At 65.8% G+C, this 886-nt stretch overlaps 1 protein-coding gene across 1 annotated transcript in view; it reads right to left on the reverse strand.

The window, feature by feature from the left end:
• Window positions 1–797, reverse strand: part of CACFD1 (calcium channel flower domain containing 1) — a 5,442-nt gene extending 4,645 nt beyond the window's left edge. Inside the window, exons 1-2 of the mRNA XM_010839061.1 lie at window positions 710–797; window positions 453–627 (exon numbers count right to left, since the gene is read on the reverse strand). Coding sequence (XP_010837363.1) covers window positions 453–627; window positions 710–797 — 263 coding nt within the window. The remainder of the gene's footprint in view (window positions 1–452; window positions 628–709) is intronic.
• Window positions 798–886: the final 89 nt, after the last annotated feature.

Here is an 886-nt window from a genome sequence, read left to right on the forward strand (position 1 = left end):
TGAGGAACCCCTATCTGGGCTGCTCACCCCACCAGGCTCCGAGACAAGCCAGAACAGGGTGGCTGGAGCAGGGTGCCCAGGGCAGAGCCAAGGCTGGGGGCTGCCACGGCCCACCTCGGGGAGCTCCCATGGAGGAGCCCAGGTCCCAGTTGCAGTGACCAGACCCTGGGCCCTTCCAGCGGGCCAGGCCCTTTCATCTCCCCCCGCCCCAGCCTGGAGGGAAAGAGACCCCGTTTGCCCCAAGAACCCCCCGAGCCTCGGAGCAGGAACTGTTGTGCACAACTCACACCCCTCCCAGGTCCCCGAGCCCCCCGCACACCACCAGCATCCGGCATGCCTCACAGACCAGCGCTCCCAACTCGACCCCCATGGGCTCCCCCCAGCCCTCCTGGGAGGTGAGGCTCTACACACACCCCCAACCCCCTAGGCAGGACCGTCACACGCTTACTCACACCATCCACACGCCGGCCGCGATGTTCAGAGGATGGATGGTGATGCAGTTGAAGAGGCCCGAGATCGCACAAGCTGGAAAGAGAAACACACGAGCGGGAGTCGGCCAGGGGAGGCCACCCAGGGAGACAGCTCCAGACGGTGCGAGAAGCCCTTCCAACTCAGCCCCAGGCTCTCCTCACAGCACCCAGACGTCTGCCCTCGGATAGCTGACCCAAGCGAGGCCAGCACATGGCTCCATAGACCGGTGAGGACAGACTCAGGCAGGTGAAGTGCTTGCCCAGACCCCACGGCCAGGGCGCAGCTGGATCCCGGAGCTGGCTTGCTTGAGGGCTCAGTGAGGGCATCCCGCCCTCTCTCTGTCCCAGGCCTGGGGGAGCCCACCCTCTGAGCCCCAGCTGTCCCGACACCCACCTTGCAAAGTGAGCAGCATCAA

Source organism: Bison bison, unplaced genomic scaffold (assembly GCF_000754665.1).
Source record: "Bison bison bison isolate TAMUID 2011002044 unplaced genomic scaffold, Bison_UMD1.0 scf7180017846244, whole genome shotgun sequence".
Lineage (NCBI taxonomy): Eukaryota > Metazoa > Chordata > Mammalia > Artiodactyla > Bovidae > Bison > Bison bison.